This window comes from Epinephelus moara, chromosome 2 (genome assembly GCF_006386435.1).
Source record: "Epinephelus moara isolate mb chromosome 2, YSFRI_EMoa_1.0, whole genome shotgun sequence".
NCBI classification, from domain to species: domain Eukaryota; kingdom Metazoa; phylum Chordata; class Actinopteri; order Perciformes; family Serranidae; genus Epinephelus; species Epinephelus moara.
In genome coordinates, this window is record NC_065507.1 from 33,379,300 (window position 1) to 33,401,227 (window position 21,928).

Genomic DNA, 21,928 nt, shown 5'->3' on the forward strand with positions numbered 1-21,928 from the left:
TGAATAAGCTGTTACAAGACTTTAAATAGAGCATGAATGTCAGGGGAGACACAACAGGTGAACAGAGTAAAAATTTAATTAATACACATCACCATGAAACTTTCTCAGTTGATCTCTTACATTAAGACAATTATTTTTTGTGTCAGAAGTTCTGTGAAATTATGAGTTTGATTATGCAAATGAGGAAATTATCTAATTAAATATACAATGATTTGCTTACATTTCCGGAACAGAAACATTGGATAGAACCAAAAATAAGATCAAAAATAAGACACGATGGGTGAATAGGGTAGAATTTTTAACTTATAGATATCACTATGAAACTTCCCCAGTTGATTCAATATGTAAAGACAGTTATTTTTTGTATTACAAGTTCTCCGACATTTTATGTTTAAATATGCAAATGATCAATATCTAATATAACACTATCTTAGCCTCAGTGTGTATTGTGGACATTTTCTTTCCACTAGTCTGAAAGACGACATCTTATGGAAGCAAAATAGCCCAAAATCTCAGATCATACAGGTGCATTAAAACTGTATTTCCACCTGTGGTTTCTCCCCTTAAGAATAAGTGAATTAAAAGGTAATTCATGTTTTAAAATGACACAAGATATGCAGTATCATAAAAAACAGTGATGTTTATTAAAAAAAACTTGTTAGATACATGAACTGCAGTTGTACATAACACACAAAGATAATTCCTGTTATAGATGAACCCAGGTGCTTTTGTGCTCCCTCTGTGCACACTGTAAAACACCCAGTGTCCTCTGCCATCCCCGCCCTTACCACACTGCACTAAACGTCGCCTTGAATACAGTTATCATCTGTCTTGACAGTTACAGGTGATTAATGATACTCTACTACAGTATTTACAACACATAATCCCAGTGATAACCCTGTCGCACCTTTAAACACATCCAATTCTTCAGTTTCTTTACACAGCAGTGCCTTATTGTGATGGTGACGCATGAAGCAGTCATGGCAGTTTTTATAAAAAAATATTCTGTGGTAAACATTAAGAAGTCAGGACTGTACAAAAAAATATGATTGTATACTGGTTGTGACAATAACATTTAGCGTGTTAAAAAGACAGAGCACTAAGAACATAATTTGATTTTTGTTTTGAAACATGATTTAAAGTAGATTTCCACTCCGAGTCCTTTGCATGCTTTTTCAGTCTCTTGAAAAAGGCCTACGAGCCTAGGTCAGAGATACTTAACATTCAAGGCAAAATCAAACATCCTTCATTACGGAGTCTCTTTGTTCCCATGAGCTCTTTTCCTCAGTACACCCTCAGTTTGGTGTGAAGAGCAGGTTAATGTCTTTTTCTCTTTGACCTTCATTCATACATAGTCTTTTCTTTCTAACCCCGGGCCCCCTGCTGACCTTGGGGCAGAGTAAGCCATTCGAGAGGGGTTGTATCTGGTCTCACGCGGTGGACAGGAGCAGCAGAGCAGTGCGCCACCAAGAACCAGGAGGGCAGCAGCCGCCCAGCCAATGTACAGTGCAGCCCCCAGCTCCCTCCGCTGAGCATCAGTAAGTAGAGGGTTGTAGAAGTCCCTGATTATGGTGTTGGCCGACCAGGAGACAGGAATGAGCTGCATGACCCCAGAAACAATGAAGAAGACCCCAGAGATGATCATCACCTTGGCCTTGGATGCCTCGTCGTCAATGCAGTTGGTGCACTTGGCCCCTGCGATGGCAATGAGCACTGCCAGGATGGCCAACAGGATGGAGATAACGGTGAGGGCGCGGGCTGCTTGGAGGTCTTGAGAGAGGGCGAGCATAGAGTCATAGACCTTACACTGCATCTGGCCCGTGCTCTGGACCACGCAAGTCATCCACAGGCCCTCCCAGATGATCTGAGCCGTCACAATGTTGCTGCCGATGAAGGCCGTCACCCTCCACATGGGAAGAGCGCACGCCACGATGGCAATAATCCATCCCAGAATACACAGGGAGATACCTATCAACTCCAGCCCAATAGACATCCTGAAATATCTTCCTCTCCTGTTGCTGAATGTGTGTCACACCTGAGAGGAGATCACAGAAAAAAATCTGAGGAGAGGAAGAGTCAACCAGAGACCAAACTAGTAATTACATTAATTTCAGGCCTTGCATCTGTGAGTGTGTGATGATCTGATGCCTTTACTTCACCAGTATCCTTTATAAGGCAGATCAGGTGGAGGGGAGGAGTCTTTGAAGGAGCTGACATCACCAAAAGAGGAGGAAGGACCTGGACACACTCTGCTCTCAGCTTACACGGCCAGCTTCACAATGGGCCTGGCCACAAAGGGGCCTTTTACAGCTGAAAGGGCACACAAGTATTGCATGTGTTTGTTACAACCATGTGTTTGTTCGCAGCCCCTTCGGAACAAGCAGCATCTGCAAAACAAAGATTTTTTTTTCTCTTTTATCGTGTTACTGCTTCATACAGTGTTTTTACCAGTTTAAATGTCTCAGTCTGTTTTTGAGAGGAAGAGACCTCTGCTGATAATTCAACTCCTGGTAAAAACTTCCCGAACAATGACCACTGAAGGAATTCTAACCTGAAGTTCATGCTTGGCACATGACAGAAGTTTCAGCTGGTTGCAATCTGCAATCCTCACCACTAGATGACCCAAAATCCCCCCAAATTTTAAACACTGCTTCTTTAAAGTACAGATGACATCTTTTTTTTCGTCTTTGTTTTTTACTCTTTTCTTTAACATGTAAATAAAACAGGTTGTAAATGGAATCCAAAATCCCAGACACACTAGACCAACATCTAAAAGAATTAGTGGCTGTTGTATCACCTAACGTTGCTTGTGACTTGGCCAAAAAGTTGCTCTTGAACACACAGCAAACACAAGGGCCGACTATTTTCGACATCTGCAGTAGAGGAAATAACTCTCCGTACCAGCAGGTGGCAGTAGTCTGTATCTGTCATTGATATTTGTTGGAGGGGGAAACCAGAAGACAGGCAGGATGGATTCAGGACGCTGGTTCACTTTACGCATCACCGACACACCCTGATGTTGAGAGAACAAATGATTATTGCTTCGCCCTAGCAAAAAGAGTGGCAACAAAAATAATCTGATCAAATATGACCTGTTTGTTCTTATCTTTCGTCCTCTTGACTTAAGTTGTTTGCATTCCTCACTTCTGTTTGTCTTCTTGTGCGCTGCGCTAAACTGCAAGTCACAGTGATTTCTCTCGCTGACAGGCTCTGCTGTCAGTGACGCCGATTCAACACACTGAATCGGCCAAAAAAAACTGACAAGAGCTGACGAGTGCCAACGGTGTGGGACACTGCAAAAATTAGTTCGACAGATGCTCACAGCTCCATATTGACCGACGAACGACTGTCGGCTTGTTGTGTGAGGGCTCTTACCTTTTCAGAATCTGTGTATCTGTACATATATTTATGACTGATCGGTAAGCTGCTTTATTCAGTCATCACTGAAAAACTCTTTCAATTTTAAGTAGGCTAGGTCGTAGATCACTTTATCATAATTAGCCCAGGCTTCTCTGAAGATCTGATGATGTAGCTTTGTTAAAAAAAAGGCTAATAAATGAAAAATGCCTGTTACTAAGGAACAGATCCTCAGTAACACCCTCTTAACCTTTCTATTGTCACTGCGTAATGAAAACCTTGCATCTCCAAAATGCCAGTGCTTCAGGATGTAAAAAAAAAAGAAAAAAGGAAGGAATTCTTGCTTTCAGTTTATTTTTTTTAATCATACAAAGATTTTTTTTAAAAAGTGTCATAACACCAAGGATGGGGAATGTTCTTAAAGTTTACAGAGGTACAAGCTCCTTGGGTTTAAGGATCACTTTCACACTTAAAGTTGGAGTTACGAGGCTTTCACCTGACAGCAGTGTTATGTCTGATGGGACTTAATGAGTCCGTCTGTCTGCAGAATGCCCTTGAAATTCTTCAGGGCTGGGACTGTCTCCCTAGAAATGCCCCCTCCCCCTCAGTGTTGACAGCCCCCACCCCAGTCTCCCCCCCGTGACATGAAACAGGTCCATTGTTTGGGAGGGCAGTTCAGACTGTCGAGTGTAGGGAAGCTGACAAAGTAGCGGTTCTTGTTATCATAGAGCCAACAGACATGTGGGAGACAGCCAGGTGGGTAGAAGCTGTGATAGAGACTTCCAGTCGTCAGACTAATGGCTGAGTATGGAGGCTGTATGGAATCAGACATTTTCTTTACACCTGTTGATATAAAGATCAAACATTTCACTACATCTATTTTAAATGTGCCACTCCAATTTTCCTGTGAGTAGGAGTTTTGTTAGCTAATGTATGACCTACAATAACCTGAAGGCCTGCTGAAATATATGCAGTGGACACATATGCACTGTGTAATGGAGCAGGTTTTTGGTCATGTGTTGGTGGTCTGTAGGTGGTCAGGCTCAGACCACTTACAAGGTCACAATAGAATTTAGGGCATGAAAAACATGTTTTTGCTAAAAAAAAAAAAAAAAAAAACATGACAAAAAATACACCTGAAAAAAGTTATTCGTGGGTGTATTTTAAGATTACCCTCAGTCTTTTACATACCAAATATTTAAGCCTCTCAGCAGTGGCGATCCTAGACTCTGAGAGGAAGGGCCCAGGCAAAGAAGCCTATCAAGGCCCCCAAAACACCCCCTGATGTTGTTTTACCTCCTCTTGTTAGTGACTAAATATGCTCATTTCATTGTGCTAATGGGTACATCTAACAAATGTATGACAGTTACAGGTCGCAAGCTGACTGCTCTAACTAATGGTATGCAGTGAGTCGCCAAAATTTGCCAATATGAGTGGCCATTGGGGGTCCCTTTTCCAAAATTTTTAGGGTGCTCCAAACATTTGCATGGTTTGCCTCTACAGACGATTCACTTCAGCCTCTCAGCCTCAATAGTAATAATGAAACAGACAGCCTAAAAAACGAGTGTCGAATGTTTAAATGATGAAAAAACTCCGTGAGTTAAAAAAAAACAAGGCCTTTAATTTATAAAAGTAACATGACAGACATCAAAACATTTCTAATGAACTGATTTACAAAATGTATTTATAACAAAAATCTGCATTATGTAACTTTACAACAGGATTCCTTGAACTTTCTTAATCAAAACTTAAAGTTCTTTATAAAACATGACCATAGTTAGTACTGTAAAAAACAACAACAACAACAAACAATAGCTGATTCACTTATTCTTTAAACTTTTGTTTCACAAATAATGCAATTATTTTCATAAAATGTAAAATACAGGGCACACCACATCACTAACATATATAGTTGTTAGCCTCAGTGCTTCCAACAGCCTCCAAGTTTTACACAAAACATTTAAGAAAGGAAAACAAGTTTGACGGAGGCTCTGTTTAAACAGGTATACATTATATGGAGGAAAGAATATCTAAGTTTTCTCCATGTCAACATGAAGACAGATGTGTATAAGTTATCAAAAAATGACTGTCCCCTCCGGTTTTCTCTGAGCAGTCTTTTCCATGATGGCGAAGCCGTGAGAAAAGAGCAGGTGTGAGCTCAGACATAGTCTCTCCTATCATAACCACTTGGGGCAAGCGACCTAGTTTGGGAGTACACCATCTTCGATGGAGGCCCGTACCTTTTCTCAGGTTGTGGGGGGCAACTGGAGCAGAGGATGCCCCCTCCAATGAGCAGAAATGAAGCTGCGGCCCAGCCCAGGTACAGAGCTGCACCTATCTCCCTCTTCTGTGCCTCAGGTGTCATTGGATTGTAGAACTCCATGATGATAGTATGGGCAGACCACGACACAGGGATCAGCTGGGTCAGAGATGCGAGGATGAAGGACACCCCAGCGCCTATCATCACCCGAGCCTTAGCTGACTCTTCAGCCAAACAGTTTGTGCATTTTGCCCCCATTATGGCCACCAGGAGTCCCATGACGCCCAACACGATGGAGATGATAGTGAGGGCGCGGGCGGCCTGAAGATCTGCGCTCAGCGCCAACATGGAGTCATGGATTTTACACTGCATCTGACCTGTGCTCTGGACCACGCAGTTCATCCAGATGCCTTCCCAGGTGGTCTGCGCTGTGACGATGTTCACCCCAATGAAAGCTGACACTCGCCACATGGGCAAGGCACAGGATACAATGGCTGAGATCCATCCCAGGACAGCCAGAGTCACCCCAAGAATCTCCAGTCCCACTGAAGGCATGTCTGAACTCTGTGTGAGTCAAGATGCACGGAGGGTCTTCTCTATCTTAGCAGACAGAAGTAGATTGAGTGAGTATTCTCTGGAGAAGCAATTGCTCATATAAGCAGCAGATTTCTCAAGAAGGTGGAGTCACTTGGTCATTGGCCAGAGAGGAGTTCAAACTGTCCTCTGTCCCACCTTATCTGACTGTCCGAAAACCCAGCCTTGGCATGTAAACGGCCTCAGCTTAATCATTCAACTTCCTCTGCCCCGGTAGCTCTCCCACCTGTTTGGGTGTGGGGAGAGTAAACAGAGGCTCTGTATCTCAGGTCTGGAGTAGTTAAAGGGTAACAGACATGATAAAGAGCGGTGGATGAATGATTGAAAGTGGAAGGCAAAATATCAACTCCTGCAGGCCTCTCCGTGTACTCCTCTCCTCCTCTCTGACAGATGAGTCAGTTGTTTGGAATTCTGAATTGAAAACTGACAAAGATGAAGCATCATTTTATGGCTTGTGTCATTAAGACCACAAGTTGTACAAAGGGGCTCTGAATCATATTTTGCTTTAAAGGAGCAGTGTGTAGGATTTAGTGGCATCTGGTGGAGAGGATTGCAGATTGCAACCATTTGCCAAGCACTAACTCTTGGTTAGGATTCCTTCAGTATTCGTTTTTTCAGGAGGTTTCTATCAGAAGCTGAATTATCCACTGAGGTTTATTCCTCTCCAAACAAACCTGTTGATTTAAACAGGTAAAAACACTGAATAAAGCAGTTTCACTTAAAAAAAAAAAAAAATCAGTGTTTTTCTGATGCTGCTCACGGAGGGACTAGCTATGGTGCAAAGACATGAATGGCCCTATCTAGAGCCAATGTTTGGTTTATCCTTTCTGAGCTACAGTAGAGACATGGCTATGTAGAAATAAATGGCTCATTCCAAGGTAACAAAAACACAACGTTTCTCATTTTCAGGTGATTATACATTGACGAAAACAAACTTATTATATTATATTTTATTTCTGCCAATATATCCCTCTAAATCCTACACACTGGACCTTTATTTATATCTTATTTGTACAAAACGATTAAAGGTGACAAAGAGTAAAGGAGAAGTGTGTTGGAAATGGTGAAAAGGGTTTAGTGTAAGCAGGTTGGGATAGTTCTCTGGAAATCAGTGGGAGTGCCCTGATTCCTGGAGCGTATCCTACCAACGCATTTGATAAAACTATCATCTCAACTTCCATGGAAGATGTGCAAGTTTCCATTTACTGTAACCAACATGTTTCAATGCTTTAACATAGAAACTGAAATGTTTTTTAGCTGTGGTTGTGTGGGAGAGATTTCCAGTGTACAAGTGTTATCAACATCTTGCCATAAGGAGGATAAAACCAGAGAGTGAATAAATACTGGGTTAGAAATACTGACGTAAGCTATGTGATGCTAAAAACAGCTTTTCCCAGTTGCCTAGGCTACCATGGGAAGTTAACAACTGTGACCACATGCCAGAGCACATGCAATGCAAACAAAAAAAAAACACCTTTAAACAGTCCAGTATCTGCATGGGGAGCGCACACAAGATTCTGAAGAAAATAATATATGAATAACACTTATTTCTCACAGGACATAGACAGGCTTCTTAAGATGCTCCAAGGACCAGTACTACAAAGATGGAGTGTGTTGGAAGCTGAAACAATTGTCCCTGTGCACAAGGGTCTTATCAGTGTCCTTGGTCTGAAGGTCACAGTGCATCAGTGGTTTCAACCTCAATTTACCTTTTGCACGTGCCACAGAAAAAGACCTCTCTAAATACACACTCTGACCTACAGTTTTACTACCAGGAGCCTTCCGTACACACTGAATCTGCACAGCACCTTTGTCAATTTGCAGTTGTTTTCAATTTGCACAAAGAGGAGAGAGAGACTGTTTTACCAACGTGATCCAGTAACTGTAGTCAAAAGCTTTAATTTGTCTTTAATCCAGGGCTGGGTAAGGGTGCTCAATACCTTTAAGGTATCGACCAAAATAATCCAATACCAAATGGTATCAAAATATCTCCTGTCAAATGATACCTGCATTCCATACCTTTTGCACTAGGTGTCTGATCCTGAACCGTCCAGCAGCTACAGCCCTATACTGTTGGTGGTGTGGTGAAGTCGGGCGCAGTGTGTTTGATGGAGTTGGCAGTTTGAGGGCCAAGATGTCATCAAAACGTTCACCACCTTTGTGGTAGCATATTAAATACACCATTGGTAACAGTATTATTTTAAGAGTACTGGTACTGGTATCACAATTTTCTTAAACGATACCCAGCCCTACTTTAAACACAGCATTGTATTGTGCATAAATTGTGCATAAACTTTTGAACCGTCAGAAGTTTCTGATGGTTACTTGAGGCCATAAAGGAAACATGAACCTGTAACACTACCAACCCCAAAAGCTGCAACATTTCATTTAGTCACTGATGATGTGCTCATATTTGTACACACCCTACATGTTCAGTAAATGTCAGCCTTAATTTATCATGGTTGCTGTTGTAAAGTGGGAGCTGGTGCTCTTACTGTAGATTGCTGTTTGTCTTCACCTCTGATTTGGCTGTTGCACTTTCCCATTAACACATGACTGCACAGCTGGACTCAGTAACACAATCCTGCCAGCAGGATCTGTGGTCACTCAAAGGGAGTTGTAGAAGCCTATCCTTTTAGATCATTAATGTCATTGCTCAAGCCAAAGCAGGTTAAGAAAGCAAGAATGTTTTGGACCTGTATCTTTGTTTCTTGTACTTTACATTTATTGCTTATGTATTGCTTGTAAACCAGGAGTACTGAGTTGCCATGCAAGTTTGTAGTTTGAAAGTACCTGAATGAGATTTAGAGAAGACAGACTGACATGCAGAAATGTTTATGTACAGTATGACATTAAAGCAGGGCTTAATGAGTAGCACAGACTTCTAAAAACATCACCTTTAATGCTTTTAGTTTCAATCACATGACATGATGTTGGTGGCCCTAAATGCAGCAGACACACTTTTGAGGTGTTACCAACTCTCTACAACATAATTTTTCCAACAGTACCTGCTCTTGTTTTAGATTTTTGAGGATTTCAAGTGACTCTGTGAGCATTTAGATGCACTTTTATCACAGTGAATCCCACCTGGGGAATAAACAGTTGGGAACCAGGTGATCAATGGGGTCTTTGTGGCTCAGTTTGGACTCAGTTACAGTGCAGGTTACGTCCCTTTGCAGAGAGAGACTTTTATCTCTGACTCAGTTTCACTCTTGCAAATGGAGGACAGGCTACAATGGAAGGGAAGCATAAGGTGCTCCTCTGTAACAAGCCACCCATTGTTTCTTTCCTCCATTTACATTGAAATTAAATACCTAATTTTGGCGTGCACCATTACGGCTCTTACTGGTCAGACTCTGCTGAGCTCTGCAGCTGGCATCTGCCCCTGTCTCTGCATACCAAAGAACTTATGCAGGCATAGTTGTTATGTTACACTTAATTTAAGCATCAATTTCTGACTCTGTGGCATGAAACTACAGAGTTAGAAACTTTATCTCCATCATCAAGAAGGTTTGAAAATGAGTAAATTCTTGTAAAACTTTTGTTCTTTTATTTCATAACCTTTCATCAGAAATAATCTGCAAAGACATTGTATATATTTATTTAAGATCAGACATTATCTTAATGTTTCTAATAAAATGTGTTATTTGAAATAATATATTAAAAGTAACATAAAATGACCACCACTACAGAAATATGGTCCTAACGAATACACATCATAAAACATGCATCAGTGATTTTTAGTTAATGTCCAAGTCCATGATGCTGCATTAACACCCAGGCCAAAAAATATCCATCTGCTCTGCACAAATGTTCTAACATTAGGCATCATATCTTCATCTGCGCCCACATGTCACATGTTCATACATAGTCTCTTCTGGGGTAACCATTGACTGACATAACCTTGACAGCCGAGTAGTCCACCCGGGGAGCCATGGAGCTACCACCACTCGGTGCTGTAGCTGCTGTGGGTGGGCAGGAGCAACAGAGCAGGGCTCCCCCTAGGATGAGGAGGCAGGAGGAAGCCCAGCCAAAGTACAGAGCATTACCAAACTCCCTCTTCCCTGTCTCCTCCAGCAGCGGGTCGTAGAAGCCCATTACGATGGCGTGTGCTGTCCAGGACACAGCCACCAGCAGCAGCAGTCCAGCTACCACGAAGGTTACTCCAGCAGACACCACAAGACGCGGTTTACTGCTCACATCCCGGCTACAGTTTGTGCACTTGGCACCAGCCACTGACAGACCAATTCCCACGATGCACAGCACCATAGAGACAATGACCAAGGCACGAGCTGCTTGCAAGTCCACTGGCAGCCCCAGCATGGAGTCGTGCACCCTGCAGTGCATCTGACCGGTGCTCTGCACGGAACAGTTCATCCACAAGCCTTCCCAGATCACCTGGGAGATGACAATGTTCTGACCGATGTAGGCAGCCACCCGCCACATGGGCAGGCCGCAGGACACCATCACCCCCAGCCAGCCGGCCACGGCCAGGATCATCCCGAGGATCTCCAAGCCTGCAGAGTACATAGTTGGAGCTGGGGATGAAGACGGAGCTGAACAAGACTCTCTTCCAGGGCTCTGTGGGATAGAAGGCCCTCTGTGTCCACAAGCTCAACCCTCCTGAGATGAAGGCGATATCGGATCACGTTGGCTCAACGTCCTGTATAAGAGTTTTAGTGAGAGAGAAAGAGAGAGGGAGAAACAGATTCTACCTTCTTTATACAGCTTAGACAACTGAAGGTGGAGTCAGCTTAAGGTGGCATCGTGTTTATCCTCAAACTACACCTGCAAATGCGGATACTTTCATATTCTCAACTGAAATCAGTGTCACATGGGAACCATCAATTATCCTTCTGAAAACATATTTATCAAGTACCTGCAGAGTCTTAGACACCAGTAAACATATTAAATACAAACTGATTTAGGGGATAGTGTTGTCCTGAACCCATACCACATTCACAGTAGAAATACCACCACCAACCATTACAACAGTTCTGATTATAATATATTAAAGATGCTTTCCAGTGTTCCTTTTAAGTCTTTTGAATATGAGAGCATGTGTCTGTTGTGACATGCAGCAACCTTGTAAAAAATTGCTGAATCACCATCTGAATGAGATCTCTGGGCAAGAAAAAACAGCAACAATGACAGGCCTTGTTTTTGCTGGTCAGTTTCATAATCCCTCCTGAGAGAAAAAAAACCCAACTGGGTCTGAGTTAACAAGCCTCATTGCCAGTGGGCACACTTGCTTAAAATGGAGGTTCCATATTTAAGTAAACAAAACGCACTGAGATTATTAGCCTCTTAGTCTACGACCTAACATGCTGTAAGCAGATCATACTCTTTTCAATCTCTATGAGACATACCATTGCAAATGTCAAACCATAAATACATACTCAGGACTTAATGGTAGGTCATCGTGTAACTAATCCCTTTAGTGAATACCTCCTTTGTATATGATAAGTTTTTGGGAACCTCAAAGGACAGAGACTACGTTTAGCTGTAGGCCAAAACATTACTTCCTAAGGAAGTCAATCAAACAAAAACTGTAGAATACTATCATCTAACATTTAATTTTAATTAGGGACTGTACTTAACTTATCAGAAACAGGGAGTGACTTTGATTTTTGTTTTTGTTTTATCTTGACTCTCACTACAAATATTTTTTCCTTGAAACTTCCTGAGTGACTCATGGAAAATGCATAACCCTCCCTCCGCCATAAATAGCCTTTTATTTTTTTATTATTACACGGCTCTATTAAATGCTGTATTCTGATTGGTCAGTAGCGGCATTCTGCGGTCTGATATTACTGTGTAATGACCGCTGCTAGTAGCAACGGTCATTACACACAGTTGCTATGTAGCCCAGCGTTGCTAGGGATGCTGCCCTGCAACACTGCAGCTGTCAAACAACTTCCGAGGGAAAAAACAAACAGAAGTGGCTGATTTTAACGGATGCCGCTGAAGAAAAAGAATACCTACAGACTTTCTCTGCCAAAAACAAAAGAACCCGGAATTGAATACACACTCGGCAGTCATGCTTAATGACATTTTACGCGAGGTTTATGCCTCGGTTCAGTCCACTAAGCCTGGGTGAGTACAAAACTTTCACCAAAAGTTATGGAATCCGGTCGGTTTTAATGCACTTCACAGAGGCAGACAACATTATTTATTTAACTGATAATTAGCCGTGTAATAAGCGGGATAATGTATAATGAGCCGGTGAATACTGGGAAAATAACTCCATTCAGGGGTTCTATTCCCCTGTCGGGAGTTATTTTCCAAGTATTCACCGGCTCATTATACATTATCCCTTACATATTCACCCTACGTGTAGGTACGGAGCCAATGAGCAAACAGCATGGGAGTGAATGTTATCACCAAAACAAACAGCTGATTTCTGAAACAAAATGCAAATCCTCCTTAAAAATGACATCGTCACACAAGCTGTGTGCACTTTAGCAGAATATGGGTGCATGACAGCAGCACACAAAATCAACTAAACTGAATAAGCCTTCACATCACACACACACTCACACACAAAAAAATTTTTTTTTAAAAGAAAACATGCTTATTCAAATGCACTTGCAGGTTTAAGGGTTCTGAGGCTACTTAAGATAAATACGAAATATGACAATTTAAGCTTGAAAGTCCTTCCCCTAAGCCAAATCAAAAAACACAACTCTCCCCAGTACTTAAAAAACTATTTAAAGTGCCTCCCCTGTTTTGTACCACCCCCTCCCCTCTCATTAACAATGAACAGTCCCTTACTGTTACTGTATTTGAAGCTGGAAATGCTCACCTGGAAATCTAAACAAAAAAGGCCAAATGAGGTACAAAAGGCCCAGAAATAAATACTGGCTCTTTTTTTAACTTCACAAAACATTGTATTGCAGCTGTTCTGTCTTTGTATGAGTCAACATCATCCTTTTGTCACACTGAACACAAAATGAATCAAAGAATACTTCAACAGGTGGAACTATCCTCCAAAACATCCAGACTATCTTGTTTGATAGACAACAGGGCCGTTGAGGTTAGCTGACAGATGAGCTCAGTGTCATTACAGGCTTTCCTCTAATTAACAGAGGTCACCTGGGGTCAGTGGTCAGGATGAGTATCTCTGTTATCTTGTGGTTAACCCCCTCCACAGACACACATGCACACATACACACCCTTCCATCTTCCCACACAAACATAGACGCACACCTGACAGAATGCACCTCGACCATACTGGCAGATTACATTATTGTGATTTTGCATTGTTGTACATCAGAAAGAATAATAAACTCTTCCCCCCTAAAAAACATGTCTCCTTATTTCTTCCCTCAGCTTTAACACTTTTAATTAAATGTGGATTTTCTAAATTGTCTGCTCTTAAAGCTTGAGTGACTCATTATAACCAAAGTACATTGTGGGTTTAATCATTTTTGTGGTATGAAGCATTTTCTTAGTATTTCCTTTTATGTTAAAGCATATAGTGGTAAATAACATTAGTAATTATCTGTAATGAAAAAGATGGTATGATTAGATATTTCTTCCTACTCCTTTTTGGACATGTGATGATTTCTTCATCACAGTTTGATATTGTTAACAGCTTTTACTTCATGACTAAATAACATTGCAACCACAAAGTAAAAGTAAAAAAAATATTAACAAAAAACACAGGGAAATCTCTGTTCATCATGCCATGGTGACTAACGACAAGACAAAATACTGGCCAGACAATCTAAGATCACAGGAACCATCTCTTCTTAACACGTTTTCAGCTTAGGTCAAAATGTGAACAAATCCTGCACCCAGCCACTGGTAAAATGTCTGTGGGCTTCAAGGGATTTTATTTTATTTCTGAACTGTTCACAGGTATATGCACTTACAATGTAAACAAGATAGTTGGAAATTCACAGACTGCACGGTAATATCTACAAGGTTAGAGTCAGCAATGCGGGCACAGCACTCCAACTTTTCGCCGTCAGGTCGTATGGATCAGTGTTGTTACTAGATAATGATTCACTAAATAACGGTCCCTGACATTCTTGTCTTGTTCTAGTTCTTGTTGTGGTTTTCTCTACATTTGCCTCTGCTCCTCTAGTTTGATGATTTGATGGGTTGTTTATAACTTACACAGTCATTTTGTTTACCATACTGTTAAATCTAGCTTGCTGTATCTATACCGTCAAAATGGTGACTTTGTGACGTCACAGACAATACACACTGAAAAAAACTGATTGTGAAACGACCTCAATGCACCAGGCACCAAAAGACAGCTGGTTTGGCATCATAACATCCACTGCAGAATAAAAGTCAAAACCAAAAGATTTCCTTTAAAAACAATCACATCAGGTACAGATAATTTAAAAAAAAAAAAAAAAAAAAAGTTTAGAAAAAAACTATTATATTTTAGAAATCATGATTATTATTATAAAAAGATGCTAAGGTGCAACCCGGGATGGACCTGTGAGACTAACACAAGAGACTGTAACTGTTTATGAGCTTTGTAATGTCGGTGTATGTTTTTACAGGCAGGGGGAGCCACTACTCATTCTCCCCATGTTGTGTTTTGTAGAAAACACCCTTCATAAAGATTAAGTCTGCCTAGTTACAGTAACAGTAAACACCTTATCTGGGAGCTCAACCTGACTTTACCTGAGTTTTTTTCATTTTAATTGGTTTTAATCTTTATCTGTTTTTTTATTTTATAATTTGTTGATTTTAATTTGTTGCACAGCATGGAGCACTTTGTAAATTGGGTTTAGAAAAGTGCTCTTTAGATAAAGATTAGCATTATACTATAAAAGCATTGTTGGTTAAAAGGATGATTTAAAGGGTCATTTACCAAAGAATTCCACACAAGACTGATGCCTTTTAAAATTGTATTTCCCCCTCAGCTATTTCTAAAGTGTCCAACACACAAGACACCAAAATGTCAATCAAACTTCTTTTTTTTGGTTCTGAATTGCAGTTGGCAGCTGTCTCTGTACAAGGAGCGGTCAGTATCAGGGAGTTCTGAATTTCAAGAAGAAAACATTTTTGTGATTTGCAGCCACTGACAACCAGTGCTAACAACACAGTGCTCTGATTACCAGATAAAGTCAGATAAAACCAGATACAGCTTGACTCATAACAGCAGACATGATTTGCTAACACCTCATGCAAATCATTTGGTGGAGGATTAGGCAGCGTCTCATCAGGCATGCTCTGTTTTTTTAACCTTTATGTTTTATATAGCAGCTAAGTGAGCATGCATTTTCTCACCTGGCCGGCCAACACCCTGCTAACAAGTTTTCCACAATGTATCTAAATACATAGTAATGCAAATACCCTGCTGTATGTGTTAAAACATGTAAAACAATCAACACAATATCATAACTGTAATGAAACCTCTCCATTCTCACAGTATTAAAATATAGAATGCATCATTATGAAACATACTAATAAAGCATGTGCATAGCAAGTGGTGTGTAGTGACACTGTAATAGTATGCAGGATATAAGTGAGGGTCCAGACACACCCAACCGACATAAAAGAATAAGCAGACTGAAATGCAGACTGTTGTATCACCTCATGTCACCTGTGTACCAACTAAAAGTTGCACTTAAACACACCACAAAGACTTCAGCCGACAGCTAACTAGCACATACGTCCAGTGCCTACATGAGAGGATATAACTCTCCATACCAGCAGGCAGCGGTTGTCTGTATGGATGAATTCAATAACACAAACAGTTACAAACACTCTCTGCTAAAGATCTTGATGGCTAAAAAAATAATTTTAGCTAATATAACACATTTGTTATGATGTCACGCCCTCTTGACTTAAGTTGTTTGTTTACTTTCCTCACTATTGTTTCTCTGAACTGACAATCAGAGTGATTTTTTATTACAAGTGGGCTCCATGGGGTCCAAAAAACAGCCAACAAGGGCCAACAGGGGCTGACTAGCGCCAACAGTGCGGGACACACTGCAAAAACTATGGCGCCAATTGACGCCAATCAACAGCCTGACATTGACCAATAACTAACCATCAGCCTGGTGTGTCAGGGCCCTTAGAACTGAGATTTGGCAACACATATTCAGCTGAGGTAAGAGTTTTGGGTGTTGCTGTGGACAATCAATTACTTTAGTTTCAAAAACACACAGTAACATCATACCAACGTTATATCTTACCCAGTCTGACGCAAAGAGTCTGATTCACATTTCAGTTGGTCCTGTCTTGAATTTTGCAATCCTCTTTTTGTCTGAAATCTGTCAACGCACATGCCACTATTACAAAATACAGATTTTTAACAAAAACACATAGAATATTACACCTGTATGTAACATTGTTGAATTGGGCTCTGTGAGGCTTCAAAATGTGGTTTTCAAATCTTATCATTAGGTTTCAGGTGTCTTGATTTGCATATCAGGTTTCATGTTTTTTATGAGGAGATACAGTCGATTTACCTACTGTAAAATGTATGGGGAGGGTGCCTATGTTTCTTCGTACTAAAATCCAGGAACAGCATGTTGTTATTTATTTTGCCATTACTGCAACTTTATATGTGAAGCAGAGGCATTTGACTTAAATCAAATCCCACAGGACTGACATTTATGAAACAAATTGGAATTTTAAATAAACCACATGCTATTATCTTATGCACATATGTGTTGTTTGCTGGATCAACAGATCTGTGTGGTGTAGATCTCCACAGATATTCATCTCTGACTTACAGGCCATTCTGTGCTGTTTTTATCCACTCCAAACGTGGACATTGTTTAGGGAGTTCACCGTTTCTTCTGCAGGTGCAGCTATGTGATTAGACATAACCTGGAAATATTCATGTAGCCACTTGCAGAGCACCTTCCTTGCGGGACATTCACCTGTCAAGGGAACATGAGCGAGTCTGACCGGTTTCGAGTCTGGGGTGTGTGTTGTAGGCTGTTGTTTATTCACAGTAAGCTAGCCTTAAGTGTGTTAATGTGACAAAAAAGTACCAAAAGTCCAAAGAGTGACGTGTAGTGATAGATGATGAATACAACATGTATTAGGAAGTTACAAAATAATTTTAAAAATAAGGAAGCAAAAAAAGGCCCTAATCCCTGTCGCTGACAGTAAATGAGGAACCGAAAGTTTCTCCAGGCCAAAATACAAACCCTCAGTCACTCCCTATTTCACAACAGAAATGCCTTACATCCTGACTTGGACTAAAGCTATAGCGTGTGGTTAATATTTGCCCATATTACATTTATACCGCCTGATTTTCTCACATTTACCCAATACTCTCATTTAGACAAACATTGGATGGTATCTGCAGCAGAATGAGCCCTATGTCACCAACAGCCACTGTGTCCTGAGAAGAGGAATGAACACAGACCAAAAGGTGTAAAGATATTGTTTGGTGTGTAAAGATATTTTACACTCTTCCTAACAATCTGTACTAGACATTGTCAACAAAATCTCTTTAATCACTTCAACAGTCTCCTGTAGACTTCAGGTTGTTGTTTGCGTCATGTGATCATGTGTCATGTCCGAACATGCGTGACTCACCGAAGCTCAAAGCATACACATGCTTAAATTACCCACTGAAACTGTGACTCTACCTGCACAATGGCCTCAGGGCTTGCTGTGATGACATCACATGCCAAATACAGACATGATCCACCCACACAGGTGCACGCATATTTCCCACTCTGACACATGAAACCACCTACTTTTGTTTTTTTGTTTGTTTTTTACCCCAACAATGTAACTAAGGACAATTTTCATTACATCACAAAATATATTATTTTCATAAAGTGGCACATCCCCCCCATCACACATAACACATTAAGCTCTGTTCTGCTTATCATTTTTTATTTATCATATTATATGATGTTACATCTTTTGTGGCTACTCAACAGTGAATTCATGATTTTTTTTCTCATATGATATGAGTAGTATACATATGTATATATGTAAGGACTGACAGTCTGTGTGGCTTGCCAGCGACAGGTGCTCCTGCTGTCCACAGCTAGTTATGGTCGGAAATGAATGAATGACTCTCTTTGAACCAGTGGCAGCCCTAGCACATTTGGTGCCCTGGGCTGATAGCGATATCAATGTTTAAAATAACAATTTGGCCAAAAGCTGACACCTATATTTTAAAGGAGCTATATGTAAGAAATCTAAAGCAAATAGTTGTAAAATCCTCCTAATATGTCACAGAGACTAAGGAATAATGTTCATATAACATACTGATCTCACCGACAACAATAGTACNAGCAGCGTTAGCAACAGAGAAGCCAGATTTGCTCGAACGGTCCGCTGGAAAACCGAAGATCAAGGACGCAGCGACACGGCCCTGCCACGGCAGCCGCCCGTGGGCGAACAAATCAGTCTCCAGCGTGCCACTGTCCAGCAACCTTGAATCTGTAGGGGAGGGGGAGCGGACATGACTCGCGGCAGTATTTTGAATTTGAGTGCAGTAACCGTTTTGGCCACATTCTTACATACAGCGCCTTTAATATTGGTGTGTCTTTTGTTTTTTGCTGTTATCTATTCCTCTTTTGTGCCGAGGAAACACAGAAATCTACAGTATTAAAAAAAATGAATCCAGTCCTTCACTACCTTTAAATGAGCACAAATTCAATAATACACATTTATGAAACAACCTTTAACATAACCTTCTTTCACATTAAAAAAACATTTATTATATACATCAAATCATAATTTCCTCTCTAATATCTGTTTTATATTGCTGTGAAAACATCAACAAATTTCTCCGTCAAACAGCTGTATTCACTCAACTATCTTTCTAAAAACTATGTTTTACAAGATTAGATTGAACACATCATGAGAACCTTATTTACCTGCAACCAAAACTATTTCTTTCTGAATAGAGCTTGAATGCTTCACAATGTAAATCACTGCAACCTCCAGGAGCTGTTCGTTGCGGCCATGCTTAGATGTAACGATAGCTCTCCTCCAGCCGATTTCATTTTCTTACTCTCCACATGTACACGCCTTTCAGTAGTGTAGTGGTAGTTGAGTGGGCACCGGAGAGTGTTTGTCGTTTTGACACTATAAAGATAAAGCATGTTTCGGGGTTTACGTGATGTCGGATAACTCGGCCATCTCCCCCAAAGAGCAAGTTAAGTGTAATGAGCTGAGGAAGAAGGAATCCAGAAAAAAAGGCCTCTCTGTTATTTAGTAGGCTTTGCCATATAGTTATGTTGTTGTGGCCATATGTACTCTTTCAAAATAACAGTAGTAATAGTATTAGTAAAAAATAGTAAAAGATAAACATTTTGATTTTATTTCCTTCCCCCATTTGTGGTGCCCCCTATGGATGACGGCGCCCTCAGCACTGCCTACGCCACAGGCCGGCACTGCTTTGAGCGACTCTTTTTGGTGTCTGGTATGTACCGGGTCAGCCTGTCTAACATCCAAGTGCTCATGAATCCATAATTTGTCCTAACATATTGCAGCAACAGTACTTAATAAACTAATGAGGACAGGCCAGGTATGTAAAGTATTGTGTGTGTTGTATTTTATTGCTCAGAGCACTGACTGGAATAGCTTTAGGATGTGCATACTATAACGGAGTGTCCTGGAGAAACTGACACCATACTGGAAAGGTTCAGTAGATATACATGTATCGACTCAAAGGAACTAAAGCTGTCCACCCATCACTACTGCTGCAGCCATAACTGAACAAAGCAGGCAGAATATTCTGAAAACATCCACATCAGGATCACCACACCCAACCCGGTGTTATGACCTTTACTACTAGATTACCACCTTGAAACAAGAGGCTTTGCAGCCAGTCAGGCTCATAGTAATGCCAAAAACATCAACATTATCTCAGTACTCTGTACATTATCTCTCAGCCAAGGCGAGCAACGCAGCAGGTCTCATTTGATTAATAAACAATATTCTATTCTGTTAAATCAGCAACAAAAATGACATCCTCACTGTCAATGATTTGAATATGGATAAAGTCAGCAGTATTGCTGTCTTATGCCAGTAAGATAAGCAGAACAGTTGACACCAAAAAATCCACACTAAACAAGTTCCTCTGTTCTCTGTCACTCTCACAAACACAGAAATATCAAAGATGCCTGGTTCAGCTACAAGATAACAGATTATAAAATCCAAACAACAAAGTACTGTACAAGTCAGTGTCCATCCTTGTGTCCTTACGGGCAGACCTTCCAACTTTATACAGTAACTGTGAATCTGACATCCTTGCCAGTACTTTGAACATTCAAAATGGTTGAAGTGTTTCCATATGTATATACACATAGATTCAATGTATATCTGTTGATTAACTTTGTTGTAACTGAACCACAAAAACTAAAAAAACTTTAAATACAAAAAATAAAAACCCTTGTCTATCCTGCAGACTCATGTTGCTTTTTAAACTTTGCACTGATATGCATAATGACGCCGCCAGTTTAACTGAAGGGTTGGACGCCTGAGTGAGAGCCAAAGCCAGCCGTTACTGACAAGTCAGGGCTTGTCTTAATCTACCTGCTGACACTTGTCACTGCGGCTCCCTCTGGCACTTTCTCATGACTGCTGGAGTCGAGTCTTTTACCTGTTGCTGCAAAGTTTGTACTGTGCCCTTTTGCAAAGTTGCATCGATTAGGGAAACTTGAGCTCTTCATTTGGCACCATTCATTACATTAATAACATCATTATAATCATCAAAATTACAGTTTTCACACAACCAGTCACATTAACATGATCCCCTCGGGGATCAATAATAAAGTATTTCTGATTCTGAATCTGATATGACAACCTTATTTACAATATGTGAATTTTTCTAAAACACTGCATGATTGTGGCCTCCCTGCACATCAGGACTAATCTCACCCTGAAACCATCTCTCCTCAGATTCTTAATTGTGGAAATTCCTCCCTGTCTCCTTGTGTGTGGAACCCAATCTCCATAGCCAGGCCCAAGTAGCTTTAATGATCCTACCTTGGATAAAAAAGAGGCATTATAGTCCTAACGGCAGTTTTGGCCCTTAAACACTGGCTCTATTCATTTCTGAAACAATCTGATTCCCTCTCTACCTCTCTTTGCCCCCTCTCACTATTCCCTCTTTTTGCAACAGCGTGTCAACAGGAATCACTTGGCATAGTGTTTGCCATTTCCCCGACATCTTCCTCCTGACATCTTCTCACTGCTGTGGAAAACTGTCGATAAATCAAGTGGGATCGACCCCGGACTGCAGAGTGCACATTATTCTTCCAAGACAATCTACAGAACGACGGCTGCAACACGACTTGTATCACTGCAAGGTCAGCTTTAATCTCTTTTTTTTCACCTATCTGTATATAAAGTGCCTCTTAGTAACTAGGGTTCATAAAAAACAATTATTTCTTGGTTTCTCTTTTTCATGGCATTGTCATAAAAAAGAAATGTTTTTGTTTTCATCTCATAAAAATATTTTCATGGGCGTGTCCTTAAGCTGTGCCAACAAACTGTGCGAGCAGGCCTGTTTAAATCAGTGTAATCAGTGCAGGAAGTAAGATGTACTTGATTGTTACATTTGTACAATCAGTAGGCTACTGGGACTGATTAATACCAGAACGATCTGAGCATTTATCCAACCAGTTCCATGCTATAGTTTATAGATTATCAAAGTTATTTATTTATTAAAGACAAGATCAAGAATGAAACAATATGCTGTGTTTCTGTTTTTGACATCAACAGTAATAAATAGATGCAGCAGAGGCCAAGAGGTTGAGC

At 40.7% G+C, this 21,928-nt stretch overlaps 2 protein-coding genes across 2 annotated transcripts; both read right to left on the reverse strand.

The window, feature by feature from the left end:
- Positions 1 to 123: 123 nt before the first annotated feature.
- LOC126402017 (claudin-3-like) lies at positions 124 to 6,363 on the reverse strand. Its single transcript, XM_050063660.1, has 3 exons — positions 5,692 to 6,363; positions 5,522 to 5,528; positions 124 to 1,994 (listed from the first exon to the last, which is right to left on the reverse strand). Exons 1-3 carry the CDS (start codon positions 6,170 to 6,172, stop codon positions 1,346 to 1,348), a joined length of 1,137 nt encoding a protein of 378 aa, XP_049919617.1. The 5' UTR covers positions 6,173 to 6,363; the 3' UTR covers positions 124 to 1,345.
- Positions 6,364 to 9,196: 2,833 nt separating this feature from the next.
- LOC126403674 (claudin-9-like) lies at positions 9,197 to 10,877 on the reverse strand. The gene has a single exon (XM_050066384.1). It carries the CDS (start codon positions 10,739 to 10,741, stop codon positions 10,073 to 10,075), a length of 669 nt encoding a protein of 222 aa, XP_049922341.1. The 5' UTR covers positions 10,742 to 10,877; the 3' UTR covers positions 9,197 to 10,072.
- Positions 10,878 to 21,928: the final 11,051 nt, after the last annotated feature.

Excerpts from the sequence above, each read along its gene's own strand:
- LOC126402017 (XM_050063660.1), bottom strand. The coding sequence starts at position 6,172 with ATGCCTTCAGTGGGACTGGAGATTCTTGGGGTGACTCTGGCTGTCCTG.
- LOC126403674 (XM_050066384.1), bottom strand. The coding sequence starts at position 10,741 with ATGTACTCTGCAGGCTTGGAGATCCTCGGGATGATCCTGGCCGTGGCC.